The sequence below is a fragment of the Pan troglodytes genome, chromosome 6 (assembly GCF_028858775.2).
Source record: "Pan troglodytes isolate AG18354 chromosome 6, NHGRI_mPanTro3-v2.0_pri, whole genome shotgun sequence".
In the NCBI taxonomy this organism is placed as follows: domain Eukaryota; kingdom Metazoa; phylum Chordata; class Mammalia; order Primates; family Hominidae; genus Pan; species Pan troglodytes.
Genome location: NC_072404.2, coordinates 30,628,064 through 30,643,526, shown reverse-complemented (window position 1 = coordinate 30,643,526; position 15,463 = coordinate 30,628,064). Strand labels below are relative to the sequence as shown.

Sequence of the window (15,463 nt, the reverse complement as noted above, 5' to 3'; positions counted from 1 at the left end):
CGTTCCTCTCCAGCCTGAACTTCTCTTTTTCCTCCCTCTTTTTCGCCACTGTCCTCTGGCCACACTGGCCTTCTTTCTCTTTCTTCATTTCCTTCTGCTTGGGCAGCTGTCCCCAGATCCTTCCATCACCAGCCCCATCCTGTCATTCACTCCCTATCCTGTCCCATTTTCTTCAGAGTTCTTATCACCGTCTGAAGTCAGCCTGCTCATCGTTGCTGTGTGTGTTTATTTTCTGCTCTCCATACCCTCCTCATCATCCTTGACTCCAGAAAAGCAAAACCTAGTCTATCTTGCTCACTTCTGTAGCCCTGATTCCTGAAATGGTGTCTGGCACACATGAGAGACTCATAAACATTCAGAGAATAAATGGAAAAATTGGCCAGAGGCAAAAAGTATGGAATAGTCTCATTTTAACAGCCTTGCTGGCGGCCCTCCCTGCTTTCTCTCCCTCCTAGATTCCTTCTTGCTCTTAAAAATTGTATGTAGTTAAAACAGCTTTAAAACATGACCCTCCTCAAGGAATATTGGCATTTAACAAAAATCGAAATAATAAGCAGAGAGATGAGGTTTTATTGTGGAACCTCATGCAATGCCTCTCTGCACCACCTGTAAACTATAGGGAATACTTAGGAAGAGGTGGATTGGGGTCTTTATTATAGCCTCAAACTGGATTATAGACAGACGTAAAGCCCATAATGACCTTACATCTGGGACAAAATAAAAATGACCCTACCTTGAAAGCTTTGTCTAAGCTCTCTGCAAACAGAAACAAAAGGCAACCCAGGTGAAAGCCACGTTGCTCTCAACATTTTCTCCAAGGAAACATGCTCCACTCCCGTATCTACCACCTACCTTGTTCTCATTCACTTACATGCAGAAAATGGGTGTATAGTCATGAGAGATGAACACTGGGCATGTCTGGTGTTGAAAGAGACGCTGCAAGTGGATGCCACACTCGCCTGTGGAAGGTGACAGTGTCCCTTGGTGGCTTCCAGCAAATTCTCAGCACTGGATTTGTTGGCAGATATCTCTAAGGGAAAATCTGACACCTGCTTCAGAATAAACTTAAGAGCCCGGGTGCCATGGCTCACACCTGTAATCCCAGCACTTTGGGAGGCTGAAGCAGGAGGCTCACTTGAGGCCAGAAATTTGAGACCAGCCTGGGCAATCTGACAAGACCCTATCTCTACAAAAAATTTAAAAATTAGCCAGACATGGTGGCATGCACCTGTAGTCCCAGCTGCTGGAGAGGCTGAGGCAGAAGGAGCACTTGAGCTCAGAAATTTGAGACTGCAGTGAGCTATGATTGCACCACTGCACTCTACTCTGGGGAACAGAGTAAGACCCTGTATCATCAAAAAATAAATAAACTTAAGAGTCTCAATAGTCTTTTTTTTCTTTTTGCTTTTCCTTCACTCTTACATGGCTGGAGAGCTCAACTTTAAATTTCTAATTCAGCTCTGAGACACTTCCGTGCCCCACCGTTTTTACCACAGCCTTGAAATGCGGAAGCTGAACTACCAGAATCTGACCTGAAAATGCCATTCAACATGATTAGTTTCCAAATATGGATTCTGTTTAAGCTGAAAATAGTACTAGGGTTTTTTGATTTATGGAGAAATGCCTTTGCCATTCTTTCAGAGAGATTTTTAGGGCAGCCAGGTAATTTGAAAAACAAAAAACAAACAAAATAAAACAACTCTAGGGCGCTAGAGCTCCCTCTGCTGGCTGCAGTGTGGAACTGTATAAAATCCTCTGGGCTGGACTGGCCTGAGCTGAGCTGAACTGAGCAGAATAGAGTGCAAGGTTGCCTCGCAGACCTGGACCAATACATAGTGAGAATACCCACACTTCTCACTTGATATATAGAAACTGAACCTTTTCTTTTCTTGTTCTTGTTCTTTTTTTTTTTTTTTTGAGATGGAGTCTGAATCTCACCCCCTCTGAAGTGCAGTGGTGCAATCTCAGCTCACAGCAACTTCCGCCTCCCGGGTTCAAGTGATTCTCGTGCCTCAGCCTCCCAAGTAGCTGGGATTACAGGTGCCCACTACCACAGCCGGCTAATTTTTGTATTTTTAGTAGAGATGGGGTTTCACCATGTTGGACAGGCTGGTCTCGAACCCCTGACCTCAAGTGATCCACCCACCTCTGCCTCCCAAAGTGCTGGGATTACAGGCATCAGGCACTGCACCCGTCCAAGAACTGAGCCTTCTCTTACATTGTATGTAGCAAAGGTAGAAATACAAATGTATCTTACACAAATATTAGTTGAGTTACAAACTGCAGATAGTTAACCATTCATTTTTATTAAATAACTAAAGGTATGAGTTTTTTAAAGCCAAAATCCAAGCATAAAAACAGATACATAGACCAATGGAACAGAATAGAGAGCTCAGAAGTAAATCCATGCATTTATAATTAATTGGTTTTTGACAAAGGTGCCAAGAACTCACAATGGGGAAAGGACAGTCTCTTCAATAAATGGTGTTGGAAAACCTGGATATCCACATGCTGAAGAATGAAATTAGAACTTTATACTGTATACAAAAATCAGCTCAAAAGGACTAAAGACTTACAGCAAGACCTGAAACTGTAGAACTTCTCAAACAAAAACATAAGGGGAAAAGCTTCATGACGTTGGTCAGGGCAGTTATTATTTTTGGATATGACCCCAAAAGCACAGACAACAAAAGCAAACATAGACAAATGGGATTATATCAAACTAAACAGCAAAGGAAACAATCAATACAGTAAAGAAACAATCTGTAGAATAGGAGAAAATATTTGTAAACTATACATCCGATAAGAGGTTAATATAAAAAACGAATAGAGAGCTCAATAGCAAGAAAACAATCAGATTTAAAAATGAACAAAGGACCTGAAGAGATGTTTCTCAAAAGAAGACATACAAGTGGCCAATAGATGTATGAGGAAAAAATGATGAACATCAGTAATCATCAGGGAAATGCAAATTAAAACCACAATGAGATATCACCTCATATCTGTTAGAATGGCTATTATCAAAAACATGAAAAATAATGTGTTCAGGAGGATATGGAGAAGAGGAAACACACCATTCGTGGAAATGTAAATCAGCACAGCTATTATGGAAAACAGAATGGAAGTTCCTAAAAACAATTAGAAATGGAATTACCATATGATCTGCCAATCCCACTACTGGGTGTATATCCATAGGAAATGAAATCAGTATGTCAAAGAGATACCTGCATCTCCATGTTCATTGCAGCACTATTCATAATGGCCAAGATAGGGAAACAGCCTAAGTGTCCAACAATGGATGAATGGATAAAGAAAATATGGTACATATAACACAATGGAATATTGTTCAGCCTTTAAAAAGAAGGAAACCCTGTCATTTGCGACAACATAGATGAACCTGGAGGATAAGTGAAATAAGCCAGACACAGACAGATGCTACATAATCTTACTTATATTTGGAATCTAAAAGAGTTGATCTCATAGAAGCAGAGGGTGGAACAATGGTTGATATGGGTTTGCCAGGGGTGGAGGGGAGGATTGGGAAATGTTGGCCAAAGGATCCAAAATTTCAGACAGGGAGAATTAGTTCAAGAAATCTATTGTACAACATGATGACTATAATTAATAACAATGTGTTGTATACTTGAAAATTGCTGAGAGAGTTTTTGTTTTTGTTTTTGTTTTGTTTTGTTTTGTTTTTGAGATGGAGCTTCACTCTTGTTGCCTAGGCTGGAGTGCAATGGCGCGACCTTGGCTTACCACATCCTCCGCCTCCCGGGTTCAAGCGATTCTCCTGCCTCAGCCTCCCGAGTAGCTGGGATTACAGGCATGCGCTACCACACCCGGCTAATTTTGTATTTTTAGTAGAGATGGAGTTTCTCCATGTTGGTCAGGCTGGTCTTGAACTCCTGACCTTAGGTGATCCGCCTGCCTCGGTCTCCAAAGTGCTGGGATTACAGGCGTGAGCCACCGTGCCCGGCCACTGAGAGAGTTAAGTGTTATCATAAGTAAGTATGTAAGGTAATACATATGTTAATCAGCTTGATTTAGCCATTCCACAATGTATACATGTTTCAAGACAAATATATAAATTTTTTATTTGTCAGTTAAAAAAACAGAACCCAGAACTAGCAAACTAATATGCAGTATGGAGCCACTCTTACAGTCCTTTCTCTAGCTTTTCCTTTTTTCTTTCCTTAATATCTGTAATAAGCTGATGCTAAAGGACTAAGCCAACAACTCATTTGAATCCTAGGCAAAATACTGGAGCACTAATGCCCATGAGATTGAAGGCACAGTGTTTGACAGGAGTGGAAAAGCGGTTCATCGGCTGTTTGGGAAATGGCATGAAAGCATCTACTGTGGCGGCGGCTCCTCTTCTGCCTGTGTATGGAGAGCAAGTGAGTGTCTGGGTTTGTGGACCCCAGGCTGTGAGTGGGTGGATGGGTGGGCATGGCACAAGAAGCCACAGAGGACAGGAGTAGTGTCTGTTCAGCATCTCCAGCCTCTTCTGCTTTGAACTAGGTTAGAGGTGTTGGCCCTCTTTCCTTCATCCAGTCTTCACCTCCCTGTCATGCTTACTTACAGCAACACCTCTGCTGGGCTGCTGGGTCCCAGGTTCTTAACCCCAGAACAAGCATTGCTAATCCATGGGCACTCTCTGAGGGAATCTGGCAGTCCACATGCATAACTCTACTGGGTACTATAAAAGAGTATCAGTGAAATGCAAGAAGTCATTCTACAGCAAGGACAAAGAGGAAAGTGTTCCTGGAAAAGCAGTGACCCAGGAGACCTACAAAAGTTAACTGTCCCCAGGCTGACCTAACCCCAAAAGCCATCCTTATCACTCCTGTGATTCCAGAAGGGTGCTGAGCTCTTGGAGCAGATATGGGCAGAAGAGCTAGGGAACCCCAGCTTTCATCAGCATGTCCCCACCATACTTTAACATCTTATTCCATCTCCTAAGTCCGAAAATTATGTTGTTTCCAAGTCACAGCCATATTGTAAACCATTGTTCTGAGATATAACTGTTAGGATGCTTTAGGCTGGTGAAAAACCAAACAGAAAACCATTTGACTGGTGGTTTAAACCGTTAGGCTGTGTGCTATTACACAACAGTAAGTGAGGTGGGGAGGGGAGGTGGCTCCAGGGTTGTTACATAGGCAATTTACCTGTGTCAAGGACACACAGATCAGTGAGGATACATTCTGCTACTCCCAGTGTGCCGTGGTGTTTCCCCTAATGAATGCAAAATGGTTGTTACCATTCAGTGTCATACCCCTGCATGACAGCATACCAAGCATGTAATGAGAGGACAAAAGAGCTTCCCTCTCTCGTGCCTCTCTTTTCTCAGGAACATTTCCTAAGATACCCCAGCAAATGGGACTTTATATCACGTCAGCCTGCAGTGGGTTCAGACCCATCCGTGAACCAGTCATGGGCAACAGAGTAGGCAAGAGAGATTTAGATGTCTTGGATTAATCCCCAGTAAGGGCACAATGCCATTTGAACAGAATCAGTATTCTGTTAGCAAGCAAGAAAGAGAAATGATGGTCAAGTAGGTAGCCAGCAGTGGCCCTTTCAATGGGTAGCTGCCACATCTCCCACTGTTGCAGAGGTTGCCGTGAAGTTAGAATGAATTGGCACCAGTGGAAGCCTTCCTAGCTTCAGAGGCAAGCATGAGATTTTGCAAATGGCACAGTCTGTCTCCTTTGCTTAAAGTATGCATCACAGATGAGAACTACGATCCTGTCTCAGTGTTAAAGTACCACCTTGATAAAGCAACACTGTTTAAATTTTTGTTACTGTCATTATTCCTTGACTTTATGTCTCTCTAATGGCAGTGAGCATCCCTGGCCCATCTTTAAGAAAAAGCACTATCTTCACTCCCTGGTTACTGGGGAGCTGACCAAGACACCATAGGAAACTTTGCTACTATTTTTATGCTTAGGATACACAGAGAATTAGACTAGTTACAAGGAGGACTTACGAAGATTCAAAAAATGGGTCCCAGTCGGGCATGGTGGCTCACGCCTGTAATCCCAGCACTTTGGGAAGCCAAGGCAGGCAGATTGTTTAAGGCCAGGAGTTCAAGACTGCTCTGGACAACATGGCAAAATCTCATCTCTACTAAAAATACAAAGATTAGCCAGGCATGGTGGTGTGCATCTACTGTAGTCCCAGCTACTCAGGAGGGTGAGGCATGAGAATCACTTAAACCCTGGAAGTAGAGGTTGCAGTGAGCTGAGATCGTGTCACTGTCCTCCAGCCTGGGTGGACAGAGTGAGACCCTTTCAATAAAAAAAAAAGGGGAGGTGTGCAGAAGAGTTACTGGCAAGCATTTCTCTTGTTATGTGTGAAGAGCTTAGGCTGTAAGTAGATCTTAGTAGTCTACATTGGATTTATACAATATGTAAATTTGGGTATGTTTAGCTTAAAAAGCTGGAATTCCAGTTAGGGCAATGCACCTAATGTTTTAAAGATGTAAGATTGAGGAGAGGCAAGAATTGGTAAAAAGGGTAGGAATGGAAGAAAAGAATAACATTTATTAACCACTTGCTCTGTGTTCAGCACTGTTCTAGGTACTAAACAGAGTTTCAAGAGAATTTGACATCACTTAAATCAAAAACAGATTCTCTAGAGTGAGAATCAGGAAAAATGGACCCAGAGCTGATATTAGTATGTTTATTTATTGTTGTTGTTATTATTATTATTATTATTATTATTATTATTTTTGAGATGGAGTTTCACTCTTGTCGCCCAGGCTGGAATGCAGTGGCGTGATCTTGGCTCACTGCAACCTCCGCCTCCCAGGTTCAAGTCATTCTCCTGCCTCAGCCTCCCAAGTAGCTGGAATTACAGGCGCCCGAGACCATGCCTGGCTAAGTTTTGTATTTTTAGTAGAGATGGTGTTTCGCCATGTTGGCCAGGCTGGTCTCGAACTCCTGACCTCAGGTGATCCGCCTGCCTCAGCCTCCCAAAGTGTTGGGATTACAGGCATGAGCCACCACGCCCAGCTGAGCATGTTTGTTTTAAAATCAAATTATTTTCATAGCTTAAGCACTACAGAAACTTCACAGCATTGTATAAATTTGCTTTCTGACCACACATAGGAGGCCACATCCCTGTAGGCAGAAGAAAAATTATAGAGAAGAAAATTTATAGAGAAATGTTCAGTGCCTGTTCATTAGTCAGAATATTTTAACAGAAATGGAAGGGAGCTGAGAGAGAAAAATTGTAGCTAGGCTGAGATGAAAAAGGTGAAGGAATTAAAATGTAACATAAGTAACATGCAAGTTAGGGGTGAATGATTTATTTTCTTCTTAGATCCTATGCCGAAAGGCTACGAGCAATACTATAGCTTCACACAGTTTGCGCTGGAATTAAATGAAATGGATCCATCATCAAAGTCTTTATTGCCACCTACTGACACTCGATTTAGGCCAGACCAGAGGTAAGGATTTTTTAAAGATTTTTCTCTCCAGAGATGTAAAACCCTTTACAAAAAGTCTTATTAACAATCCTTAGGCCACCAGAGGCACCTGAGAAAGGTGGAAAATGTCATCAGGAATTGAGAGGTGGGGATGCTTTAAACAATTGTATCACGGAGGAGATGGGGCCCAACTAGGATCCATGTGTGGCATGGCCTTTATTATCTGTAAAGCCCCATTTGCATTGAAATGCCAAAAAAGTTGTTTATTTTGAAGAGTTTTACTGCATGCAGTAATAAAGAACTTAGTGTAAAGTAAGTAAGTTAAAACCTCCAGCTCCCCGAGCCCTCAAATTTAAATGATTTTGGTGCACTGAGATCTAACTGCTGATTCTAGGTTGCTGCTCACAAGGTGTGTGATATATGGTAGGTCTTTTCATCTTTCCTGGCCTCAGTTTCCTACTCTGTAAAATGGAAATAAGAATGTCTCCCCTAAGGCCTTTCTAATTAAGACTCAAAATCTAGAAGCCCAAGGAAAGAAAAGATTGTTACATTTGGCTTTATTAAAAACAAACAACACTTTGGGAGGCCGAAGCGGGCGGATCACTTGAAGTCAGGAGTTCAAGACCAGCCTGGCCAATATGGCAAAACCCCGTCTGTACTAAAAATACAAAAATTAGCCAGGCGTGGTGGCACATGCCCGTAGTCCCAACTACTTGGGAGGCTGAGGCACGAGAATTGCTTGAACCCAAGAGGAGGAGGTTGCAGTGAGCCGAGACCACGCCATTGCTCTCCAGCCTGAGTGTCTCAGTGAGAACTCACACCCCCACAAAACAAACAAACTTAAGCCCTTCTTTATGGCAAAATAAATAAAACTATATATATAAGGTCAAAAGATAAATGACAAACGGAGAAGTCCGTATCTGCAACTCATGTCATGAATTGCCTCTAGAAATCTAGTAATAGATCAACCCATTAGAAAAAATGGACATAAGGAGGTAAATTCATTTTGCAGGGATTGAACACTGTTGTTAGCAAATGCCTAAAAGAGATGTGAAACAGTTTACGTATGTCAGCTGTAACAGTTGGTCCCAAATGGGCCCATTCCCCTAATTTATTTTAAAGAAAGCCATACATAGAATGCTTCAAGCTATCTTGCTATGCACATTATGCTTGTACTGTTTCGTGCAGTTTGTCTACTTTTTTAGGGAAGTATTTTTTGTATAAAATCTGTTACAATTGTGTTTCTTAAATCAAGCCAAAGAATGGAGTTAATTGGAAATATACAGTATATATTAATAACGTATGTGGTGTTTAAAGAATGGCAAGCATTGTTAATTTCTGTGATGAACATTTTCAATTAAATTTATCTTAAGTTTGTGTTAAAAAAAATGGACATAGGAAAATGAACAGTCCACAAAATAGGAAATGCAGATATCCCTTAAGCATGGGAAAAGATGCTCAGCCTTAATCATAATAAGAAAAATGCAAATTTAAAAATCATGTCGACATCCCAATTTTTAACCTATCAGATTGGCAAAAATTCAGAAGTTTTATACACTTTGAGGTTATGGGAGAAAAGGGCACTCTCAGCATTGCTGATGGGAATATAAATTGGGTATGATCCCCATAAAGGGCAGTTCAGTAATATATAAATTACACACTCACCCTTTCATCCAGCAATTTCACTTCTAGAAATTTCTCCTACAGATTTTTCCTACTTACTCATGTAAAACGATGGATATACAAGGTCATTTATTGCGGCATTGTCACATTAAAATGATTCAAATGATTCAAATGTCCATAGGAAATTGTCTAAATTCATATACATCCACACAACTGGATATTATGTGGCTATTAAAAAATGAAGATGTCTATGTACATCCATGGAAAGATCTGTAAGATATATTATTAAATAAAAAATAAACCAAAACCAAAAATCAAGGGATACATAGCATGCTACCATTTATATTTTTTAAACGGACGGAGGGATAAGAATATGTGTTAATATTTGTTTATATACACATGAAGAATCTCTAGAAGGATGCAGAGGAAACTAATAAAGTGGGTTTTCTAGGGTGGGAGGGTGAAGGTGGCTGGAATTAGAGACAAGGAAGAAAGGAAGACTTTGCCCCAAATTCTTTTTTGTAGATATAATTTTTGAATTATGTAAATATCACCAATTCAAAAAAATATCTTCTCTGACTACTTCAAGTTACGGATTAAACGGTTGGGGCGGGGTCTTACGTATAGGAGAGGATTTTGAATATCCAGTCGTGGACACATGCAAGTTGAGTAGTAATGATTGTTTTGTTTTCTTGAATTCATATCCTTTCATTTTTTTTCCCTCAATGCCTCAGGTTTCTAGAAGAAGGGAACTTAGAAGAAGCTGAAATACAAAAGCAGAGGATTGAACAACTACAGAGAGAAAGGCGGCGGGTCTTAGAAGAAAATCATGTGGAGCACCAGCCTCGGTTTTTCAGGTTCGTGCCTGGATTGAGTAGGTTTTTGGTTGATAGGTGGTGCCAGCACGTTATGCTTCTGGTTCGCAGAAAGTGAACAGTACTGTCCCCAGATAAGAGCATTCTCCAGGCTTTTCCTGCTTCCACGTGGGGGTACTGCTCCTCTGTGCCAGGCCCTGTCCCCCGCACTTACCTTCAGGCTCTCCCTCTTGCTGACTTCAGACAGGACTAGGGCCTGCGTTTTTGCATTCCTTGAGCTTTTCCAGTGCCCTCAGCCAGTGAGTTTGCAGAGGAGCTCCTCAGTCAGGGAGCCTGCCAGAACTGGGTCCCAGCGCCAGGCCAGCTTATTAAATTCACAGCTAAGGTTGGTCACCCCCATAGGCACGTTTTACACCATGACAGAGATCATTCACGATCACTCCACAGTTAAGCAGTATGGAAATTCCAAGCAGTCTGTTTCTTGCATTGTAGAAGTTCCAGTACACTTGGGCTTACATTTACTGTTATCTTTAAAATAACTTGCCAAGAAGGTCTTGTTAAAATAGATATAATTTTTTTTTTTCTGACACAGTCTCGCTCTGTCACCCAGGCTGGAGTGCAGTGGCACCATCTTGACTCACTGCAGCCTCCACCTCCTGGGTTCAAGCGATTCTCCTGCCTCAGCCTCCTAAGTAGCTGGGACTACAGGCGCGTGCCACCATGCCCGGCTAATTTTTGTATTTTTAGTAGAGACGGGGTTTCACCTTGTTGGCCAGGATGGTCTCAATCTCCTGACCTCGTGATCCACCTGCCTCAGCCTCCCAAAGTACAGGTAAGAGCCACCGTGCCCAGCCAATAGATATAAATTTTTAAAGGAGGTATGAGAGATCTTCAACCCTTCACCTCCCCATCTCCTCCTATAACTGAGTAGAAGAGAAAGCTCAAGGCAGGTAGGGGATCTGTTGAAGGACTCGGTATAATACCCTGGAATTGAGCCTGACTCTCCTCACTACCAGGCCAGGGCCTATATGATTTTAGTTTTTCTGTTTTCTTTTTTTAAAAAACTTAAATAGGTGTATGTGAAAAAGCAGCAAGCTCCTGCTCTACTCCATCTGCCCAAGTCCTTCCAGGGCCACCAGTGTCTTTTCATTGTTTTGGGATGTTTTTTGTTTGTGTTTTTGTTTGTTTTTAGTGGACAACAGAAGTACTTTTAGGAGGATTTAGTTATTAATAACAGCAGCAGTAATAAAATCTGTATTCCAAAACATCAAAATAGTAACAAATAAGGTTTTGTCTTGAAGAATATGATGCTCTTTTCCCTAAAGTTGATGTAGATTCTACTAGATCCCTTCTGATCATTTCCACAAATTCAAGATATTAGTGATGGAAAATTAACTGGCCAAAATTTCATCCTGAAATATTCAAGCTTCATTTAAACGTTTAAAGAATAAGATGGAAATGTTACATTCTTTTTTGAAAAAGGCAAGAAATAGAAAAATGGATAGATTACCAGACTGATCAGTTGATTTACTGATCAGTTAATAGAGAAACACATTACACCCTTAAGTAGGTTGGTTCTTTTTCTTCCATACATTGTCTATTTTCATTTTTTAAAAAAAGAAAAATGTACAGTTATGAAGATGTTCATTACAGTACTTTTTAGGATCATTAAATATGGTAGGTAACCAAACCGTCTGAAGGACTAGTTAAGGAGATTCACCAACTCAATCCAACATGAGGCATTAAGGATGACCTTACGAAGCCCGCGGAGCTCTGCTGGAAACACATTACCATGTAAATGCAAGATACAGAATGTGATTATGCTGTCATTGCAGTCAGGAAGGAATTGTGTCTGGAATGAAAAAGGATGGAAAGCGGCTTCAGCTGGGGCGGCCATTGCTCTTTTTCTTTTTGACTGTCTATAAAATGATCATAGTATTAGATGGGAAAATTTTTTTCAATTGGAGAAAGAGCGAGAGTTGTTCAGCAGTAGCAGTCCTCCATGGGACTGTTCAAATTAGAAACCTGGCAAAGAGATTTTGGAGAGGAATATGGGGACTTGGATGTTGTCATTAACACTTACTGAGGAACAACAACAAAATCACTGAAAATTCTAAGTGGAAGCTGGAGCTCAGACCAAATTGAGCCTCTTTGTTTTAAAATAGTGAACTGTCTGATACACAGATTGACTCATTTTTAAACATATAGTGTTACTGGAATAGGGAAACAAGTGTGATAAAAATCTACATTCCTGAGAGTGTGGGAAAACAGGCACACTCCACTTTTGCTTCTAAACCATATGGTAATATCAGTCAGAATCACAAATGCACATACTCTTTGACCCAGCCATGCTAATTACAGGAATTGTTAATGTAACCATACTCACACACATACAAAATAACATGCTGAGCTAGAGTTTAGAAATAACCTAAGTACCCATCAGTGGGGTACCTGTTAAGTAAATTGTGGTCCATCCATACAATGGAATATCATACAACTGTATAAAAAGAAAATGAGGAATCCCTTATTGCTAGAGTCACCAAACTTTTCCTATAAAGAGCAAATGATAAGATTGTTGGTTTTGCAGGCCATCAGGTTCAATTCATTCAGTAGCTATTATGCAGCCCCGCTGTTCAGCATTGAAAGCAGCCATAAACAGTATTTAAACAAATGGACATGGCCATGTTCCAATAAAACAGTATTTCAGAGATACGCAGAAGGCTGGATTCGACCCTTGGGCCATAGTTTGCTGACCCTTACCTTATTGTACTAATCGGAAATGATCTCCAATATGTTTCATTATGTCAAAGCTGAAAGGGTAGAACAGTGTCTGGTGCAACATTATGTCAGAATGAGAGGGAATAGAGTGTGTGTTCACACACACACACACGGAATTTCCCTGAAAGAATGAAGCTGACAACATCACTACCTCTGAGGAGAAGAATCAGGAGGCTGGCAGAGAGGGGGAAGATAAAAACTTGAAGCTGTATACCCTTTTGCGCCCTTTGAATTTGGTCTGTGTCATATATTCTCTATTCAAAGAATAGAAAATCAGGACTAATCTCTCCAGACTCTTATGGCTTCCAATTACTTTTTTTTTTTTTTTTTTTTTTTTTTGAGAAGGAGTCTTGCTCTGTCTTCCAGGCTGGAGTGCAGTGCCGTGATCCTAGCTCTCTGCAACCTCTGCCTTCCAGTTCCAAGCGATTCTCCTGCCTCGGCCTCTTGAGTAGCTGGGATTACAGGTGCCCGCCACCATGCCCAGCTAATTTTTGTATATTTAGTAGGCACGGCGTTTTGCCATGTTGGCCAAGCTGGTGTTGAACTCCTGACCTCGTGATGTGCCCGCTTCAGCCTCCCAAAGTACCGAGATTACAGGCGTGAGCCACCACACCCGGCCTCCTTTAAAAAAAAAAAAAAAAAAGTTAACCACTTCCTATGTACAACCTGGTTGATGTGTAGCTTTTGTGCAGTCATTCCCAAGGTGCTGACAGTCACGCAAGTTATGTTTTGTATATGACAGACTCTCCCCACATCCTCCTCCTCTCAGCAGCACCACTTTTCATAGCCTCTAAGTTTGAGAAGTTAAAGTCGTGTAACAAAATGGGCCGGCGTGGTGGCTCATGCCTGTAATCTCAGCACTTTGGGAGTCCGAAGCGGGTGGATCACCTGAGGTCAGGAGTTCTAGACCAGCCTAGCCAACATGGTGAAACCCTGTCTCTACTAAAAATACAAAAATTAGTCGGGCATGGTTGCACATGGCTGTAGTCCCAGCTACTCGGGAGGCTGAGGCAGGAAAATCGATTGAACCTGGGAAGCAGAGGTTGCAGTGACCCAAGATCATGCCACTACACTCCAGCCTGGATGACAGAGCGAGCCTCCATCTCAAAAAAAAAAAAAAAAAAAAAGTAACATAATTATTTCTGGACAATCTAATTCCCAGAATTCCCAGTCCCAACACTCTGGGATGCTGAATGCGTGTGGGAATGAGGATGGGGAAAGCAGGGAGGTTAGGAAGGAAAGAGACTTGAGAATATGACGCTGGTTTCAAGAGTCTGCAAGAAATTGTTTCTTCTTTCACAGGAAATCCGACGATGACTCTTGGGTGAGCAACGGCACCTATTTGGAACTTAGAAAAGATCTTGGTTTTTCCAAACTGGACCATCCTGTCTTATGGTGAAAAAGTAAAGAAGAAAGATAACGTTAGTGTATTTCTCCCGTGCTTGCCTTCTGAAGTGGCACAAACCTGTGTTTATATATTTAAAAGATACTCTAGGATGATCACTTGTGCTTAGCTTAGCATCGTAACTCTTTAAGTCTATATTTTCCTCAGTGCGTTTCTTTACAATTTCAAATGTTACCCTGATTGTTTATATGAATGTAGAACACCTTGACATTTCTTTTTATATATAAACTATTTAATAAAAATGAAAGATTGAATGTTCATGTGTGGGTTAAAAAAAGAAGCTTTAACACTAATTTTCCAAAGGTTAGGGAAGATTCCAATTAAATTTATGCCTTATAAAATTATGTTGTAGAAAAAAAATCAACCTCTCCCAGGTGCATTAAGAAATAAGAATTCCCAGGGTTACTCACCCATGCGTAAGCTACCCAAGTTTAATTTGGTAGCTGAAATATCTTTTTGCCTCAGACAGCTCTTGAATTGCTCATACAGAACAATTCTGCTGGTGCTGGAGTCTGAAGAATATTTTCATTTGCATTTTAGTGGTTAGGGAGAGGATATAAGATTAATGGAATGTATATTTTTATATAAGACGAATATGGCACCTTCTTGAAAAGGAAGCATTTGAACTTGTTCCTCCCTATAGTTCTATTGCCTTATATGCAAAATTGTACCCTGTTGCTCAGAGAAATTATTAATAAGAGAAAAGAATTCCAATTAATTAAATATCACAATAGCATCCCAGAGAGACAGTAGGAAATTTCTCCTTAGTGAGAGCTGAGTCCTTGAGAAGTTAAGAGACTGTTTCCTGCTTCCCACCCCACCCCTAGTTTTTTGTCCCTCCGTTTGATCACCTCCCTGTTGAGTATGGAATGTCCCAGTTTAATATAAAACATACAGTTTATTCCACACAGCAGTTTGACTTTGTAAAAGTTTAGCAAAATAACTGATTGTTTTGGATAACTCAACATGTTTTTCTTAAATGCTGTTTTAGTATTTTCTACCTCTTAATAAGCACCATATTTTAGATCTTGTATAAAAAGTTGCCATCTGCCTTATAGACAAATGTAGAGAATTGATGTTCTTGCTTTGTGTTGTGTTCTGGTAAAGCTTTAAGTGAGTGTCTTACCCCTTTCCTATACTTTCTTGTTATCCATATCATTCTTTTGTGAGTTTTGCAGCAGTCTTGAATAATACAGATTATAACTACTGAAAGGGGAACCTTCGTCTTTTTAAATGTGTTATTTCACATTACAATAATATGTGTAGTAGTTGAATTGTGTTATCAAAGCATTTCCAACTTCTGTCCAGATGACATTAAAACCAAAGCCTAATTGTTAAGCCTTTTATTCTAAAGTCCATAGCAATGCTATGGAATATCAAGTATAATGATGTAGTAGAAAGATTTCTCCA

General features: G+C 40.8%; 1 protein-coding gene across 17 annotated transcripts in view; it reads left to right on the top strand.

Moving 5' to 3' along the window:
* Positions 1 to 14,307, top strand: part of OSBPL3 (oxysterol binding protein like 3) — a 181,641-nt gene extending 167,334 nt beyond the window's left edge. For 12 of the 17 annotated variants that reach the window (XM_001160009.7, XM_001160139.7, XM_001160055.7 and 9 more), the window contains 4 exons: positions 4,256 to 4,400; positions 7,327 to 7,453; positions 9,790 to 9,912; positions 13,951 to 14,307. In XM_001160009.7, the coding sequence (XP_001160009.4) occupies positions 4,256 to 4,400; positions 7,327 to 7,453; positions 9,790 to 9,912; positions 13,951 to 14,047 (492 nt within the window). In that variant the 3' untranslated portion in view covers positions 14,048 to 14,307. The remainder of the gene's footprint in view (positions 1 to 4,255; positions 4,401 to 7,326; positions 7,454 to 9,789; positions 9,913 to 13,950) is intronic. The other 5 variants (XR_010158819.1, XR_010158816.1, XR_010158818.1 and 2 more) reach the window with 1 other exon arrangement.
* The last annotated feature ends 1,156 nt before the right edge of the window (positions 14,308 to 15,463 follow it).